The sequence below is a fragment of the Crocodylus siamensis genome, chromosome 2 (assembly GCF_052110815.1).
Source record: "Crocodylus siamensis isolate JL-2025a chromosome 2, ASM5211081v1, whole genome shotgun sequence".
Taxonomy (NCBI): Eukaryota; Metazoa; Chordata; order Crocodylia; family Crocodylidae; genus Crocodylus; species Crocodylus siamensis.
The window spans coordinates 286,935,291-286,949,940 of record NC_143396.1 but is presented as its reverse complement, the minus strand read 5'-3'; the positions used below and the strand labels follow the sequence as shown (position 1 = coordinate 286,949,940).

General features: G+C 36.8%; 1 protein-coding gene across 1 annotated transcript in view; it reads left to right on the top strand.

Annotated features, from left to right (window-relative positions):
• C2H14orf39 (chromosome 2 C14orf39 homolog) overlaps nt 1-13,158 on the top strand; it is a 53,357-nt gene extending 40,199 nt beyond the window's left edge. The window contains exons 16-18 of the mRNA XM_090034663.1: nt 9,906-10,034; nt 12,030-12,087; nt 12,928-13,158. Coding sequence (XP_089890789.1) covers nt 9,906-10,034; nt 12,030-12,087; nt 12,928-13,130 — 390 coding nt within the window. The 3' untranslated portion in view covers nt 13,131-13,158. The remainder of the gene's footprint in view (nt 1-9,905; nt 10,035-12,029; nt 12,088-12,927) is intronic.
• The last annotated feature ends 1,492 nt before the right edge of the window (nt 13,159-14,650 follow it).

Sequence of the window (14,650 nt, the reverse complement as noted above, 5' to 3'; positions counted from 1 at the left end):
AAGGTGATCTCCTACTTAAAAAGGTTGGAGACCACTGGTGTTACCTAACCACTCCTAGGTAGTTAAGCTGCTCTTCCAGCACACTCTGACCAAAAGGCAATTTAGCTGCCTAAATTGGCCCACCAATTTAGTTATATCAAAGGCACAAAAATAATGAAGTGGTTACCCTGGAGTTGTGTAAACTCTAGGATTAATTCTAGTAGAGGCTAATTAGAAAGCAAAATCTTTAGGAATAAGGTCAGCTCCTATGTATCATTTCCTTTGTTGCAGTCCCCAAATACTGGAACTGTAGACTGAAGTACAACTGTGTTTGGTAAAATACAAATGAATGGTAAAAAAGATTCAAACCTGTAGTAATTACAAAACAAACCATCAAAATAGGTTGCTATGAATAGATTTAGCATTATCTGAAAAAATCTGCAGCATAAAACTAATGTTTTTCAAGCTATTATGATTTGTATATTTATTTTGTTCATTCATTTTTCTTTTGAGCCATTTAAAAGGTCTACCAAAAATCAAAACCATTCTGAAATAGCTGATGGAAAATATAAAAGAAATCTAGAACAAAGGAAGGAGTTTAAGGAAAGGTACCTTTTTCAACTCAGTTTTAACAGCATGTGAACAAGTGCCAAGAGCCAGAGCTTGTAACCGTATGTAAAACCTGGAACTATCTCTGGGACCAGGATCATTCTTCCTTCCTGTGCAAACCACCAGTTCAGAGTTATAGTACTTTGATTTCAAGAAGTTGAATAGATACAGAAACCTCTTCCTTATATCTAATGATTATTGGTCTTTGATCTATACCACCACTGGTCAGAGATGTGTGTGTAGTTTTTGCAGTAAAATGCCTCCAGTTGAAAGAACCATGCAATTAGAAGTAATATTCATGTTATCCTGACTATCCAAAATCAGGTGTTAATATGTGGTGAATAATTATAATGATGTAATTATTATATTTATAATATAATAATAATAGAATCATACATAAATTATATACACTTACATAATATATACCTATATATACTTAATGCAACTTGTATTTTGCTATGCTTATGCTGCTTTAAAAGTCCTGGTTAGCATCATATTAGTTAATGTGACTATTCAAGGTTATGCTCTAAGATAATTCTGTAGTGAAGAGAAGGTTATATATGCTAATATTGCTTGGGCTCAACATGATGAGAGAGAGAAACAGTTTCTTTGGAACTCTAATTATTTTGACTTTAGGGCCTAGCTTTTCCATTTAAACTGCACCCAAGGAAAAACAAAAAAATCTGTTTTACAACTAGGTAAAGATTTCTTATCTACTCAGATAACTTCTAACAATGCAGCTGAAGTAAATACAAGAGACAAATTATCCTTTTTGTTGGCACTGCAATTTTAATCATTTTGGATTCAGACTCTGGTTTGATTTTTCTTTTAATGATTAATAATTATGTGAAAAAGAACGGCAATGTGATTGCTGTGGATTTTTTTCAATAGCAATGCAAGTATCTTGTATGTATGTTCAGGTTAACCTCAAGATGATTTGGAATAATTTATTTCTAAGACATCACAAAAAAATTTGTGCCATCTTAAAAAATTATGACTTATGGATGGAGTCTTCTTTTAACAGCTCTGAATAAAACATGATACTGTAATTAAAATGGCAAGTATATTTGTTCCCATTAGGCCAGGCTTTTCAAGATGTAGATTGGTGCCCAGTGGACTGTTTATCTAAGTCCCTGGATGCTTTTAAAATCCCATTAGCACCTCAATACTTTAAAAAATCTGGTACACACTGGGCATGTCTACATGTGCCCCCATACTGTGCAGTCATTTAGTACTTGCTAAAGCAGTCCCAGTGGTGCACGAGTCATTTCTGACCCTACTGTGCAGTAGTAGTGGCGTCACAGTTGGTGCCTGCTGACGCTACATTGCTATAGCAACAAGCTACGTTGCTGTAGCTTCAACTTGTCACTACAGCAACATAGCATCTTATGTAGATGTGCCCAGTAACAAACAGTCTTTCCTTATAGCCATTAGGCCTGTGCGAGTCATCAGTGATTCGATCCAGCTTCAGATCCAGCCAATTCAGATGCCAGGGATCTGATCCAGAGCTCCAGACAGGGTTTCTGCTTCGATCTGGCTGAAGCAGCTCCAAAATTTTGGAGCTGTCTCGGAGATCCGGCCATAGGGTATAATGGGGAATGAAAGAAACATCTATAACTTTGTTGTTTTTTGTCTGATTTGGATAACACTTGCAAGGATGGTATCCCCTCCAGAAAGTATGAAGTGCGCCAAGTTTTAAGAAGATTGGTGTAGAGGTTTGGGGAAACTGTATCCCAATTTCGTGAAAGCAAAACTCATATCACGTGTATGTGTTACATCACATGGGGGTGAAAACTGCAGGGGTGGTGGCCCTCACTGAGGCCACAAAGCCTTCCAAGTTTCAAGAAGATCGGTGTAGGGGGTTGTAGGGAACTGCACCTCAAGCTGCGGACAAGAAAATCTTGTGACATGGGTGACATTGTGTGTGCTAAGGCGCAACGGGGTGAAAGCTGCAGGGGTGGCCACGAAGTTCCCCGCAACCCCCTGCACCGATCTTCTTGAAACTTGGCAGGCTTTGTGGCCTCATCCAGGGCCACCACTCCTGCAGTTTTCACCCCCCTGTTATGTAACACACATGATATCAGTTTTGCTTTCAAGAATTTGGGGTGCAATTCCCCTCAGTCCCCTTCACTGATCTTCTTGAAACTTGGCACATATTTCATACCAGTCTCTGGGGCATTGGTCCCAGAGCAGGTGCCATGTGTAATGTAGATCCCAGGGTGGGTGCTGTGTGTGCTGCACATCCTGGGCCCTGCACACAGAGCGAGTCTGACAGTGTGTAAGTTAGCTCAGATGAAGGTGCAGCACCGGGGGCTAAATGGTAAGGCCCCATGGGATAGATCTAGCCCACGTGCTGTATCTTTGTCACCCTTCATATATAGCAGAAATATTTTACTATCTTTTTGTCTTTAGAGTATTTGAAGAGAATGAAAATCCTTATTTAGTACATGAGAAACAGCAACAGCAGCAGCCATTACATCTTCCTTCCATTCCTCAGAAATTTGTCCAATCTATAAGGACTTTTAGACAATCTCTGCAAGAGACACAAGCAGGTATAATGTACATTTCTGATTACATTTTTATACAAGGTTAATTTATATCAGCTTCATTTATATACTAAATCAATATATAGGAACCATGACAATAAATCTAGCCCATCATCTCCACTATGGTTGCTTGATCTAAACTTTCAGTAGAAATTGGACATTTAATTTTTCTTTTTTCGTTGAAAATCTCCCATACTTATGATTCCATGTATTTGTCATGAATAACACAATAATATTTTACTCATTTTAGGTAGATGCATCATATAGTATCGGAAAATTTTTCATTGGTGAAGTTTGCCCAATATAACAGACATTAACCGCATACATTATTCTACAGTGAACTGGCTGATACTCACATATTATATGATACATTTCCCTCAAATCAATATAAGAAGCAAAGTTGATTAGTTTTGCTCACAAGTTCAATTTAACTGTGGCATGCTGTGTATATATAATACTCTAACAATGTTAAGTTATGTTTATTGAATAATTTAGTTGGAGAAGAAAGAGAAAATCCCATGGATCATTCAGCAATTACCAGTGTTTCCTCCAGCCAACTAGAAAATGAAACACAGGTATGTAGCCCTCCTCTCACAAAGGACATGAGTAAAATACATTCTGTGGCCTTGCTTATTTAAACTGAAAGTGCTTAAAGTATTCCCAGTGCCACTTTCTTAAAACTAGATAATGCAGGAAATAGCTCAGGATTTGGTAATAAGAAACTGGTAATAAGAAATAGTTTGGTAATAAGAATTCTTTCTTCCTTAAATTATTATTTCAAGTGCAACCAAAAATATGGGGTGACTGAATGTTATGGCAGATGGCTATTATGCAATATTGGTAATCGTACTCGGTCTTCGAACATTGTCCCTTTTCCAAAGTTGATGTAACACACAACTGTGACTACCCAACCCATTGCCCAGGACAGACAAAAACTTTAAACTAGATGTAATTTAAACTAAAGAACGTAATCCAAACACATGTGGCATAACAACGTTTTGGAGGTTTATTTCTACTTATAAATATAAGAAAAGAGAATGAATTTGCATAGTTTGGGGAGAAATCAGGATGTCAGTAACTTAACAATTTTGTGTATTCCTTCCATTCACATTTTTTCCTGTGTTTTAGAAATGCAGTGATACCACCAGGACTAACCATCCAAAAACTGCCCAAGTTCCATCCAGGGAAAACCAAATGCAATTCAGGTACATTTTCAGCTACGTAGTTTTCATTCTTGAAATGATAGATTATGATGATTATACACAGCAGCATAATAATGCAGCCTGGTGCCCAGCCCAGCTGCCGCACACAGGGACTTCAGGTTGCCGCTGCCTTTGCAATCACCGTTGTGTGATTGTGGCAAAAGCCAGTTCCAGTTGGCAGCCAGGGCAGTTGCCCTGCTTTAGTTATGACAGATTTGACAGATATTATCCTCATTTGGACAAATTCAGATAGTGTTATTTCTGTTTGCTTAGATTGCTTTCTCCTCAGAAGCAGACAACTTCCAAGCAATGGTTTGAAAATGAAGCTGTGATAACAGGTAAAGTACCACTGACATTACTGGATGGAAGGTGCTATCAAAATGCAATCTATTGTATACCTGGATAAAATACATGATAACTGAATAGAAAATAAAGGATGATGTGCCAGATTTCACCCTGACTTTAATACATTTCCATTTTTGTACTTTCTGCTTAGGTCACTTAGTCAATTTATGTTTTTAGTGCAGGGATATTTTACTGACCTAGAAATTATAGACAAAAACTGCAGGGGAAAGATGGAAGTCAGTCTCTAAAAGTCTGTCTAAAACAGTTCAAGAAAACAGAAAGAATGGACGAGTAAGAAGTTAACTTATTCAGGAGCCTGAATGGTCATAGTAAGATCTGATATATAACACTTGAAAAGGAGAGACAACAAACATTAAATAAAGGAAACAAAGCTGTAAAAAGGCAAAGCTGAGAGAATACGCACATTAAACGTAGTCTTGTCAGTAATTTGTAAAGGCATCAGTATTCGTTTGTAAAATACAAATGGAACAAGTACAAAATAAAATAGAAATGAGTGAAGCAGTAGTTACAAATAAACTTAGAATATTAAAATCAGATGGCACAAGGTCTGGCTTCAATTCCTTTTGCATAGTGTTGTCAGATTAAACCCTTGTCAGACTGTAGTAAAGTTTGCAGAAGTGAAGATTTTAACTAGACTTCCCCACATGCTACAGTATATAGGACCTCTTAGGGCATAGATTGTAGGTTCTGCTATTTAATATGACATGTCTTCCAACATTTTTCATTTCCCTTTGTATAATTTATGTTTCCCAGCCTGGCTTTTCTGCTCTTTCTTAAGATCTGTTCTATCACGCCTTGAGTATCCTGTTCACATTGCACCTACACCAGCTAGTTGCCTTCTCACTAGGTCTCTCAATAGCAACATAGCATTGGCAAGCTTTCTTCAAGTACTCTTTTCCCACATCATTGGTGCTTTTTTTAGCTGCACTATCTTTTACAAAGAAATTCTACAGTTTGTAGTACAAATGATAACAACTTCTTTGTTTAGCAAATAAAGATGCTGAGTGTGGAGGTAGGGAAGAAGCAAGCAAGGCCAAAGATTCTCTACATGTCTCTCAAGTAAGTGAAGCATTTCTGTGTCATAACTTTTTATTTCATTGGAGTACTTACATTATCTTGTTGGCAGTGAGACTACTGGGAAGAAATAGGAAAGCAGGGCTTGGCCTCTTGATTTGATAGCTTTCAGTACAACCATCTCTCTACTCACAGAACTGTATTTTCAGTCATAAAAATATTTTTCTTCCAAATGGCTACTTGGCACTCAATGATAATTTAAATTCACCAAACAGTCTCCCAGATATGATAATGTTTTAAATGCTATACTAATATTATTCATGAATGGTAGAGCTTTCAAAAGGAAAATAGAGTTTTGTCAGTAGTCAGATGGCTGCAGTATCTAAATGTGTTCTTTTGTGACACTCGATTTGTTCTTGAATCTAGAACCCCAAGTAAATGACAGACTTCTATAGCTTTAAGGAAAAAATATTATCTAAAAATTCAAATGTATATATATATGAGATTTCCTTAGATTCTGTTCGATGCTTAACTAAGCAAGAGAATTACTGCTATTCCAAATAGTTGAATAAAGAAGATTATGTAGGCTTCTCCCCACATAAAGGAGAGTGCAGGATCCTCAGTGACAGAAATCCAATGGATATTGTGACTGCAAAGCAAAGCAGCCAGAACGTTTAATCCATAAGGTGCCGTGACAGCCTGGAAAAAGTATTGAATGCTGAATGTGGAAGAAGTGTGAACAGGGTTGGGCAAGGATGCTCTGATTTTACAAGTATAAAGAATTTGATTCTGGAACCTAATGATTGTTTATATCATTGAGACCATTACAGCTAAAATCAAAGAATAATCCACATTCTTATCCCATCAAGTCGCATTCATTCTCAGTCTTCTGAATCCGCACATTACACAATCCAAAGCAAGAAGGGGAAATTGGTCTTTGTCAGACTGCTAGCATTGCATTTAGCTATTTGTTTAGTTAAAACTTGCTGAGTTTTCCTATCTGTACAACTTGTTCTTGAGTATGGAGTGCAGGATGGGGGCCATTCAGAGTAGGCGTTAAAGGCATCTTGCATGAATTCAATTTTTACTCAGTAAGCTAAACCCAGTTTTTCAGTAGTGTTTCAAAGGTACAAAAATTGAATTTTTTGTGGGTGTTTTATTTTGTCTTGTGCTCAAAACATAAGAATTTACTTATTGATAACCTCTGTTTTAAGTTCTGTTAAAAGCTCCCTTTTAGAGTGCAACTTGTGGAGAAGGATGTGTTTCACCCGCATCATAATAGGCATCCACATCAAAGTTCCAAATGTAAACCTTGTTTTGGGAAGAGAAAATCTGTCAATTAATTGAAATATATTTTATTTATTTTTATTTATTCGATTTTCACGCTGCTTTCCCCAAAAAATGACTCGGGGCAGTTTGAGTTAAGAGAATAAGTATGACTTACAAAACAGGAAAGCGACAAGTTTTGATGATGATATTCCCAAATTCCAATAGGAAGTATTAAAACAATATTCCTTTCCATTGCAGTTAGGAGCATTAGATCTAGCAGTTCTAGCCTGAGATTTGCAGTGCTGCATAATGATGTACAATTAATAAAGTTGAACTGAATCTAATCTATGTTTACACTTTACAAATTCTTCAAATTTCTTATTATAATCACAATTCACAAAGATAATCCAGATAAAAGGGGATACACAAATAACTATTGTGTGTAGAATATTAGATTCTTATTAAAGTCCCCTTATTTTTCTTGAATGTAAGATTCTTTAGCTTAAAACAGTCACACACGCACGCACACACACACAATCAGTTTGGTTCAATATGTATATTGAATAAAAGGAATATTGATTATTTTTTTTAAGTTGTATATGCCGTAAACATGCCCATTATAACGCTGGGCTCTCCTTTAACAGAACATACCCACAGAATCTTTTAGATCAACAGAGGATAATCCCAATACAGCAGAAGAAGGAACTGTGAATTTTCCAAGAACCCCTGAGATGCCTGCATTTATAAGAACACCTGAATCTAATGAGAAGAAAGCCCGGTTCCCTAAAACGCCTCCATTTGAATTGTAGGATTCCATTTTTTATTTAAATGTTGTGAGCTTATGTTGATTTGTACTGCATAGACGTTTCCGTTAATTGTGACACGGAAGGACACTTTTCATATAAGCAAACTCTACACAATATTCAGATTTAATTTAGCGTATTTCAAATACGGGTTTTTTCCAGAGTGGCGCACAGTTTGAAAGAAAAGAGAATATTTACACATTCAGCACAGACCGACTATCCCTTATATTTCTAAAATTTGAGGCACTCGTGCCTCCCCCCTCAGAGTTCAGGTTGTCATTCTGCCTGATAGTGTATGAGATCATATTTGTAAGATCTCACACTCTTGTCATGAGAGTAATTGGGTTTGTGAAAATCCAATTATTTCTTCATTACAAAACATACAGGAAAGAAAGGGTTGGAGAAAGAATATTTGTTTCTGCAGAGGAATTTTTATAACAATGCATTATCTTCTCAAGAACAACAACAGGAATCAAGGAGGGAAACAATATTCACTAGATAGAGGACAGAGTGCTACAGAAAACTGAAGGCAGCTACTAAATAGCTTCTTAAGAGCTGTACTTCTGCTTTGCCACATCTAAAGAACCAACTACTGAAAGGCATGATGGGGGAAGGAATCCTATAAGAAGGCAACCCTGTTCTAGGAGGATGACTTGGGCAATGATGAATCATTCAGTCTTCTGTCAGTACTCTTTATGGTGCATGTTGTTACCTAATCCAACACTGCAGTGGATATTTTGCTGCCACACTAGATTATATATTTGTATTTAACTTTCCTTTTGTCACTTTCAATCTTTTTCAACATTATTGCTTTCCAGGCCAGTTTCTTCCTTTTATAATCCTTTTATGCTGGGTTATATTTTCCATTCTGCGTTGTGTTTTTTTCGTCTCAATTTTCCTCCATATTTGTAGCAGTTTGAATGTTTCCTTTACTATGCAAATCCTTGTGTTAAAGAGAAGCAAGACTTTTAGTGATAGCTTTTATTGAGCCAAGTATAAATTGTGAGAGATGTTAGGCAATTTTCTGGACACAAAGTGCCCCTACCTCAGGCCTGGGAAAGAAGCAAGTTATGCCTACGCTAAAAGGGCACTTTGTGCCTGAAAGCGCATCTAACATCTCTCCCACCTCTTCTGTTGGTGCATTCAATAGATGATATCACTCAAAAAAATCTTGTTTCCTGCATATTTCCTGGATCATCATAGCTACAGCAGCATTCCAGCTGCTGTTAAAGGACATTTTCACAGTGTATTATTGATCCCGATGTTAAACATTTATCTCTAAACCTGTTTGCTAATAAGAATCAGTAGTAAATTCTTTACTCTAACTGGCCACAATTATGAATTGTAGATGACCCAGGAAAACACTCAAATGATCATTATTTTACATTGGACATGACTGATTTCCTTCCTTAATCTGCCTTCTTGGAAAATGGGGAACACTTATTACTTGCTTAAAAGAATATTGTTTGCTTTACAAGAAGTGTCGATGTAAAAGCTATAAACTTAAGAAAAGGAATAACAAAAACGAGAGCTGAAAATAGAAGAACAACCCTGGTTATGATTGAATATATGTGTGTCAGGCTTAACTCCCCTTAAAATCAGTGAAACAACACCTGACTATAACCACTGTAAGCTCACACTCAACTGCAGAATACCTACATTAAATTAGAGGGAGGACCCTATTTTGTAGCTACAGGCATACCTCGTTTTATTGCGCTTCGCTTTATTGCACTTCGCAGATATTGCGGTTTTTTACCAATTGAAGGTTTGTGGCAACCCTGCCTCAAGCAAGTCTATCAGCGCCATTTTTCCAACAGCATTTGCTCATTTCACATTTTTTAGCAATAAAGGATTTTTTAATTAAGGTATGTACATTTTTTTTTAGACATAACGCTATCGCACACTTAATAGACTACAGTATAGTGTAAACATAACTTTTATATGCACTGGGAAACCAAAAAATTCGTGTGACTCACTTTATTGCAATATTCGCTTTAGTGCGGTGGTCTGGAACCGAGCCCACAATATCTCCGAGGTATGCCTGTATATTAAAACAAATTTAAAACTTTCTTAAAATGTTGCTGTGGTTTATACTTTTCTTTTACTACAGGAATCAGAATTCAGGTTCTGAAAAAGCAACACCAAAATCACCAGCTTTTTCATTCTTTATGGCCTGCACAGAGAAGTCACCTGGCTTTAACCTGTTTGATCCTTCTGTATTTGGAGCAGAAAATTCATCAGATCAGGTAAGACAGACTCTTAAGAGTATCAGCTGTTGATTGTCTCAAAGGAAAATATTCTCAGACAGTGTAGACTGCTGAAGTTTCCACCAGCTGTTGTCCTCCCTACCAGATCATTTGTTTACTTTTCTTGTATAAACTGAAGGCAGGGCAAGGTGGCACCTTAGGGCTTCTATACACCTATACATCTACTCCAACTCATGCTAATTAGCAAACGTTAGAACATGCTGGAGCTTGCTAATTAGCATGCTCTAGCAGGCTTTGCATCGTATGTATTCATTTTCCCCACACTTCAAAATAGCAGCAGGGGTACTTTAACTAAAGCTTGTCAAATAAGCTTTAGTTAAAGTGTCCCCATCACCGTTTTGAAGCACAGGACACTGAATAGATGTGAAGGTGCAGGCACTTTAATTAGAGTGGCTCTCGGAACCACTCTAATTAAAGCGTTTCTCCCTCTGCCTTAGAGCATATGTAAAGACGCCCTTAGAGACTAACTTCTTTAAAAGGCCATAAGCTTTCATAGATTATGTGTAGCAGCAGCAGCAGCAGCAATGCTCAGCCCCTCCTTTCATAGAACCCAGGGGCTGCACTGTTGCCACCACTTTTCCCTTACTTTGCCCTCCCTCTAAATTTTGGGGAGGGGAAGCATGCACAGCAGCAGGGGCTGTAGGTAGACCCTGCACTGACCAGCTGGTGAGCTCATAGGCTTTACAGCACATGTGGAGCTCCCATGAGGAGTTGCACTGACATGACAAAGTCATACAGACAGCTGAAGCCACACTTCTTTCTGCTGTGTGCCATGGGCTGTGTGGTAACAATCAATGAACTCTCTTCAATACACATGCACCACACAGCTGAAGGGATGTGTTTGCACCCCATTTCTGAGACCCTGGATTCACCCATGACTGGCAGCAGAATTACATTGCCTTCGTTCTTTTAAATTTTGAAAACAGCAGTGAAAACTTTCCACTTGGACGGAGTTTGTGAATGACCTGAGCAGCAGCAGAGACACTCCCCTGGTCTGTCTGTGGATGCAAGTTGAATTCCAGTTCAGAAGGGTTTTTTGCTTTACATTTAAAAAGGTTGAAAATGTAAAATTTTAATGATAGGTTAGTTTCTGCAATAAATAGTAGCAGAAAATTCCTCTCTCATCCAGAAAAAAATGGAGTTGGCAGGTCCTAAATATGATCATGTTATGTCACACCAGTACTAATGTAATGTTTGATCCAGATTGCCTGCCCTTTACACAAGACGACTGGCACGTGTAAACTTGGCAGATCTGGCCAGGGGTAAAAGCACATGGCTAGAACTCTATTATGTCCTGCAAGTGTTCTTAATTACCCTGGGGACTGAATCAGCTTTCTGCTGATCCCAGGGTTGGCAAATCACAAATGTAGCATGAATTTACTTTGCCTCTCCATTCTCCATCCTCAGACCTCAGCTGGATAGAGCATCTGAGAATCAGAACATCTGTAGCAGTTGAGTTAGAGCAACACTATGGATGTCTGTATTTAAATGTCATTCAACTAATCATCACTGCAATGTTTAATTTCACTAGCTCTTTTTAATATATCCTATATAACTTTACACACAAAATAATATGTGAAACTGATTGTGAAGGCATTCTTTCTCTGGGGTATTGAGTAGTTTTAATTATTCCCCTCCTCTGATTACTTTTTTGACCTAAAGAATAAATGAATAAGAAAATATTAATTGTTTGCAGAAATATGCTGCTAGACTTAAAAGCTGGTCAAAAGTTGGAAACAGCAAGTCTTTTTTTTGGTTTTCATGATGTTGTTTTGATTAGTGCTTCAGTTGCTGGTTTATTTACATTTTTAAGTAACTATTGAAAAAGTGAAGCATGCAATTTTAATATTTTTGAATATAACAATTTCATCAAAATAAAACCTTAATTGATTTTGAGATTATGTAAAATGATGATAGATCAGCATTATATTCTAGTTTTTTAATTCACTAAATGTAATGGTTACTATGTTTCAGATGGATGAAAGTTATTCTGCAGGAAATGTCAATCCTGTATCTCCACACAAAGATATTGGTATGTTTGGAAGTAATAAGTACTTTTATATGCCAAACTATTTTATTTATCATTGTGTAATTGATCCTTGGCCCCTGATTAGCCAAAACTGTAATGTCACAATGGTAAAACTGTGACTCTGTAATTTTGTGGTCCATTGTAGACATGTGTATTGGACCAACACAAAACTGTCCTGACTCATAAGTAATGAATCCTCAGTTCAGAGCTCTGCAGTGATGGGACAGTATTTTCATGAAAAAGGAGGTGTAGAAGAAGAGACAGGCAGGGTGAGTATTAGGCGTGCTTAAAACAAACCATGAGAGGACCACCAAAGTGAAAGGAACAGCTGGACTTCAAAGGCCAGTCCTTAGAAGGAATTGCTAAATATGGTGAAGTGTGTGTACATACAATTTTTTTTAGAAAAAAGTATGTGATGTCACATTCTGAAAGGCAAAATTCATATGGTTCAAACAGTGGTTTTGCCTGTAGCAATGGTTCTGTAAGCATTTCATTTTACTGACAACTTGGTAAGAGATCACCTCCTCTCCCAACAACCATTTTCACTGCTTCTTGATTTTCAAAATATTTCATTTTGTAGACAGCCAGAGTGGGCTTTGTAGTTCGACAGAAAGGAATGAATGCAGTTTTCTCAGGAAATCTTCATTACATGCAGTGGCCTCAAAACTGAGATGCTTGGAACAGCATTTCTAATGCATGAATAAACATACCATTGTATATTGATAGTCAATAAGATATTAAAGCACGACATTATTTCAAAAACATACTATGGCAATACCAATATTCTTAAAATGAGTTTTTTTCTAATTTAACAGATTAAGTAAAAATTTGTTTTGTCTGCAGGGAGTTTATTTGGAAAATCAGAAAGTGAGGATGGCTTTACATTTTCCTTTCCCTCTGAATCATCTTCTAACACATTTGGAGATGGAAAAGATGACTTTAGTTTTCTATTTGCATTTGGACAGGATCAGAGATCATCGCAGTCTTCCTCTATGAAAGGGTTTCACTCTTCATCACAAAGTACAAAGCCATTTACATTCTTCTGAATTAATTTTATTTCCTCTTGAATTCTTTTGTGACTTAGCCTTGACAAGTGTTTTCAGCATCTTAGGTAAAAATACAAAGCCTTTAACCTTCTCTGTCATTTCATGTAAAAATACATTATTGTATTTGGTGCAAAAACATCTAAATGTTTATTGCTCTTATATATATATTTATATTTAGAGACAATTTTTTGGTTTTATATTTGTTATTTAATATACTGTTTCAGTAAATCTGCTGTTCTCCCTTCAAACTTGGACTTGTTATAAAGAGAAAAATGTCAATTGACAAGAGCACGTTGAGTTAATTTAGTGTGTGTTATGCAACTTTAAACTTCCAGTTTGAATACATTAATCTATAACAAAGCATGTAGTGGATGGTTTTACCCAAGCTACTGCCACTACTTAGAACAACACAGCACTTTTTCATGTAATAATGCAGAATTCTGTTCTATACAGCTTAGTATAACATAAATTTAGCTATTTTTCTGTAGCATTAAAAGTTATTTGAATGTATTTGTTATGTTAAATGCAATATTCATAAATTCATTAAATTGTTTTAATGTGTTAAAAAGTTAGAAATAAACATCTTTGTCAGTTGTTACATTTTTTTCTAAAGGATCAATTTTGTTAACATCTTAACATCTTGTTGTTAGGGTATTCTACCTTCTGTTGTCCAGTCAGCAAAGATGATGAATACATGACATAGTGGAAGTAGAATAGGGCCCTTTCCATTATATTTAGTGCCATTTGAAAAAATGTGAAAGCAGAAGAGCACAAAACAGATCTGATGAAAAGACATCCATCAGCTCTCAGCTAGCTGGTTACAAGACAGCTGTCCAGCAGGGAGTGCTGAGTAATTTGAAGGGACTTCCTCTAGAACAGGCAGAACTGGATTTCTTCCTGTAAAGGAAATAGCAATTCATCTGAAGAACTCAGAAAGCACATAACAGCTTAAAATGTTTTTAACACTCTGGATTCCTTTTTGAAATCTCTGGGTTTATTTTATGAATCATGTTTGTACCTCTAACAGTGCTAATATTGTGTGGATTGCAAGGCACCCCAGGGTGCCATGGCACCCTGGTTGAGAATCACTGTGTTAGTGGGAGTGTCTGTAATTACAGCACATTAATTTTAGTACCTGTAATGACAGGTTATATCGCATTAAGTTTAGTACCTGTAATGACTTAACGCATTGTAATCAGCACTAATGCACATTAGTGGAAATAAATGGTCTTTTTGTGATGTTAATGCATGGTAGACTAAATATACTGTGCATTAGCACGGGGTTTGCCTGCCATGCTAATGCACAGTAGAAATAGTTTGCACTTGAAGGGTCTCATGTAGATGCACCCAGTGACAGCCAAATCTTCCTCTTGCATGGGGGACAAATCCCATACAATATAAAATTTGAAACTCTGTTGGATTATTTTTCAGGTTTGCCATAGAATGAACTTCTTCCCCATCAGCAAACTGACAACATACAGAAAGGGAAGCAAGGTGAGAGAAGGCAAGATAATATTATT